Source organism: Setaria italica, chromosome VIII, assembly GCF_000263155.2.
Source record: "Setaria italica strain Yugu1 chromosome VIII, Setaria_italica_v2.0, whole genome shotgun sequence".
Classification (NCBI taxonomy): domain Eukaryota; kingdom Viridiplantae; phylum Streptophyta; class Magnoliopsida; order Poales; family Poaceae; genus Setaria; species Setaria italica.
In genome coordinates, this window is record NC_028457.1 from 25,513,896 (window position 1) to 25,518,229 (window position 4,334).

The 4,334-nt window shown below is 42.5% G+C and overlaps 1 protein-coding gene across 1 annotated transcript; it reads right to left on the minus strand.

Annotated features, from left to right (window-relative positions):
- Positions 1–1,212: 1,212 nt before the first annotated feature.
- LOC101769175 (leucine-rich repeat protein 1) lies at positions 1,213–3,170 on the minus strand. The gene is made up of 8 exons (XM_022829514.1): positions 3,073–3,170; positions 2,865–3,005; positions 2,531–2,602; positions 2,303–2,446; positions 2,062–2,205; positions 1,822–1,899; positions 1,642–1,704; positions 1,213–1,237 (listed from the first exon to the last, which is right to left on the minus strand). Exons 1-8 carry the CDS (start codon positions 3,168–3,170, stop codon positions 1,213–1,215), a joined length of 765 nt encoding a protein of 254 aa, XP_022685249.1.
- Between the last annotated feature and the right edge of the window lie 1,164 nt (positions 3,171–4,334).

A 4,334-nucleotide genomic window follows, 5' to 3' on the forward strand; every position in this document is an offset into this window, starting at 1 on the left:
GCCATTTATACCCCTAAATATGCTGACAAGACCAAAATACTAGTGGACATGATCTAAGAAATCAAACATTATACACGGTGGGATGACAGGGACATTGCTAGAATTGGTGAAGTCATGAAGTTCAAAACAGGGAAGTTGTGACGTTCTATTTGGGAGGGGACCTTCCACATGTGGCTCACATAGACTGTTGAGTATTTTGTGCCTTTAGAGCATACTTGCAAGATGTACAGAGCAAAACAAACTCAAAGACAGACGAAGTGCAACCCACATTAATTATCTGAGACTTGACGGAATAAGAATAAGAGCAAAGGATGAAAAATGGCCTTTCTAGAACACATGTCTTTTCTGTTAGAGTGTTTAACTCAACCACTATGTTCTCAAAATACTTATGGGCAAAAGTGACCCCGAATCATATTCAAACTATACTTTACACGTTGGGCTAATTCGATGTCTTCGACGGTGAGCCTTCAAATTGATGCAGAAGATATCCATGATCGTTGGCATTGGGGATAGAAAGATATACACCAGATAGAATATATCATGACTATGTTGACAAATCACACGAAATACAACATATTGACTATGTGGAAGAATTCTAGAAGATATACATGATGTTCTGAATCCTTAGAGTACAAATGAGAGCCACCATGCAAATACGCCTTTTTAAAGGTCCAACATGGCTCAAAGATTTTCCTTCGTGACCAAGGATAGTCGAAGCATGATTGACCCCAAGCCTTGGACCGGTGAGCCCAACCCCTTAATAAAGGACTCCAATGCATAGATTATTTCACAATTATTGATTTGGTGTAATGGTCCGTTGAGGCCATTCTTAAACAACTCAATGCAAAATGGATAAAGTAAGTAGATTCTTGGCATTTTGTGTACAATTTGTGAAGTCTGCAGTTTGTTGTGAGTTCTTATAGGTGCTGAGATTCTTCAATCGTCCCACTTTTGGTAACAAAAGGGCTTGAGATAGCTGCATTACCCAATTCCCCTCAAAAAACTGTGCTCCTGAATCCATGCTTCTGGCGTGATGCAAATTCGAGTTCTTTGTCAGTATAATACAAATCAAGCCTGTATGTTGTAATCCATGTGTGACCGTATTTCTCAGACCAAAAGGCTGCATTTTCTGGGATAATTTGTGTTAAATGCACGATGACAGCGTGTATCTATATCTTTTTACGTTGGAAGTTTTAACAGAGGGGGGGGCACTCAATTACTCTGCCACAGACCATTGCTGAAAAGTGAAAATAAGTGAGACATCTTTACTGTGCAATCATAAAAAGAAGACCCTCTTTTGCCTTGAACAGCTGTTGTTTTCTTATATTTAGTTATATATTCTAATCCCAAATAATACATTCATATTGTTCATAGTGGCATTATGCACATAACACATAGATTCAGCATAAAAAAAACCCACAGTAGTAATGCAAGAGATGTTGGGATTTCTCGATTTATTTCCAACAGGAGCTTGAAGAAAAAACAGAATCTTACTGTTCATCAGCTTGCAGCCTTCAGTTTAATCTATAATTTCTAAAAAAAATTCTGAATGCTTTACAATTTGTAAGATTTCTCTAAAACAGGGCCGCCAAAGCAAGGCCCATCCAAATGATTAATATACCAAACCTGCAAATTACATACTCATGAGCACCTCTCAATCCAGCTGATGTAACTGTTCCAGTGAGGTTATTGTTTTCAACATTTCTGAATGCAGATAATTTTTCTAGTGTTAGTACAGGTTATTACAAAAAGATCATCATCGCATAAATGAATGATGAATTGACAATGAAGCCATGTAAAAGCAGTAATTATATTACTCACAGTGACAAGCTCCCGACAATGGCAAGAGAGAGGATTTCTGACGGGATCATGCCAGTCAGCATGATGTTGTTCAGGTGCCTGCAAAGAACTCTCAAAAGTCAATTGTTTATGAACATTTTATGGGCATGAACTTGGTTTCATTGTAAAACTTAGAATGTTCTTGTTGCCGCTCAATAATTGCCTGTAGAAAAAAAAATTCTATATGTAGGCTGTCTTAATGAATTTAGGACAATAACATACAAGTACCGTAATGTTTTAATGTTTCCTAAGGAGGCTGGAATGGAACCACTCAGCGAATTCTTCTGAAGATCCATGGTCACAAGGTTCGTCAGATTGCCCATCGATGGTGGTATAGGCCCAGTAAGTTTGTTCCCATACAATCTCCTGGGAGGACATCACAACAATGCAGTTCAAACATTAGTCAGAATTCATGGAAGTATTTTGATATTCAGCGTGAAAATTCTTGTAACAAGTTGCGTACAGGTTTTTGAGCGTGCCAATGGAGCCAAGTGATGCCGGAATCATGCCAGTAAGCATGTTCTCCTGAAGATCCAGGTTTAATAGGTTACTGAGGTTACCCAGTGTAGTTGGTATTGATGCATTCAGGCCATTGTCAAACAATTCTCTGCAAACATATTCAAATCAGTTGCAGAAATTTGCCATTTTGAGAGCAATCTGTGAGATCTGCATTACGCTGTGCTGTTCTTGCAGGTACTGAAGCTTCTTCAATCCTCCCAGTTGTGGAACCAGAGGTCCTATTATACCGGCTTTCCCCAAGTCCCTTCAAAAGAAGGAAGAAACAGATCAGAACCACATTAATAGAAATAAGAATTTCTGAATCTTGAAGGGCATGAAAAAAAAAGTATGCTAACTGTTGTGCTGAAGTTGGTGCCTGAATCAGATGAATAATGATATATTGGTTCTATAGTCCTAGAGCAAAATTATGCTAATTGGTTTTGAAAAGGCAATGATAGTTAACTTAAGCGACTGGGCCTATAATGAAATTTTGCTCTTGATAACAAGGAGAGGACAGAGTGGCATACAAGCGTATCACATAGTTTTTGCTGTCGCAGATGACATGCTCCCAAGAGCAGGGATTGTCAGAGGTTGGATCCCAGCTCTTGAGCACATTGATTGGGTCCTGCCATGCCATCCTCTGCTCATACAGTATGTTGCCTATAAGCCTCAACAAATCAAGTTAACTAGAATGCATTGTTCAGAAAAGGACTGTACTATTTTCTGAATGATCACAGAGGATGCATCTGTATAGTATTGCAGTTTGTAAATCTTGCAAGAGCAAGAAGGCCAGTGATGAATGCTGCTGCTGCTGCTGCAAGCTGACCCACCATTGTTGCAAATTGCAAACCTGAGAAGAATTGTGTTCACTTTTGGAGGTCAACCTGAGAACTTGTGATGTTGGATAGGTAGAGGCTTTTTATATACAACTGCACCGACAAAGAAGGGGTTTGCTAGTTGACCAAAGGATTTTGCAAGATCTCCCTGATGAATAAGCATTTTATATATCCATTGATCCATTTTACTGTACTCTATAAAATGCAAGATGGATTGCAGTAAGCTCGATGGTCAACACTTAGTATCTGAATGGCAGAATCCCACGTGATCCATCACTAATATGCTTATAAGTGTATATACATAACAAAAGAAATAACTATACAACCTAGTTTGCATGAAACTATCATGACAGTGCTGTAAAACCAATCCGACATTACACTTGCACGTTTCAATTTTCTGTACATTATGGTGAGATCCTACGACAATGCTGCTTCTTACATTGTATTTCAGATGGTCTAGAACTAGCAAATATAGTTCAAAATTACAACGAAAATTATCTTAAGAAAACGTACACGTGGCCTTTTTATTACCTGCCCGACAGCGACCCCGGCAGCGAGTCGGTAGGGAGCGACATGCTCGACGACGGGCCCGACTACCTCGAAGTTTGGGTCGATGAAGGTGACTGGGAGCATGCCTCCCATTTTGCTTTCGTCGAAGTGGAGCCGCTCGAGGCAGCGGCAAATCCTTGCCCGCTGATTCACGCAGCTCTGCACGTCGCGCCACCGCACCTGCGGTTCCAGCTCCTACCGTCCTCCCACGGGGTGGCGTTGCTCCACTTCGGCTCGCCGGCTGCGCGGGAGATGGCGATGGGGGCGCAGCCGATCCACCTCAACGGCGCGTGTGTCAGGCTGGAACGCGCGGAGGACACGGACGACCGTTTCGTTCGCGAACCAGCTTGGCTCGGCCATGTCGCGCTCTGGAATTTACCAGAGGAACACTGGTCGATCGCGCAGGTGCGCGACATCCTTCGGTGTGTCGGCACTGTGGTCGAGGTCGACCCGTTCTGCATCCCCGGTTTTGATCGCTCCTGCATGCGGGTCGTGCTGGAGCTCCAGCACCCGCGCCTGCCTGGTCGAATCGGCGTCCACACTCCAAGCGGGCGCGGCGTCGTGCTCCGCCTGGGTGGACTCGCGTTCTGGCCGCGCGGGCAACAACTGGAT

Coding starts and splice junctions, on each gene's coding strand:
- LOC101769175 (XM_022829514.1), bottom strand. CDS start 3,170: ATGGTGGGTCAGCTTGCAGCAGCAGCAGCAGCATTCATCACTGGCCTT. Junction 2,603..2,864: donor AAAAACTATGTGATACGCTT/GTATGCCACTCT, acceptor CTTCTTTTGAAG/GGACTTGGGGAAAGCCGGTA. Junction 1,705..1,821: donor ATTGTCGGGAGCTTGTCACT/GTGAGTAATATA, acceptor ATCTGCATTCAG/AAATGTTGAAAACAATAACC.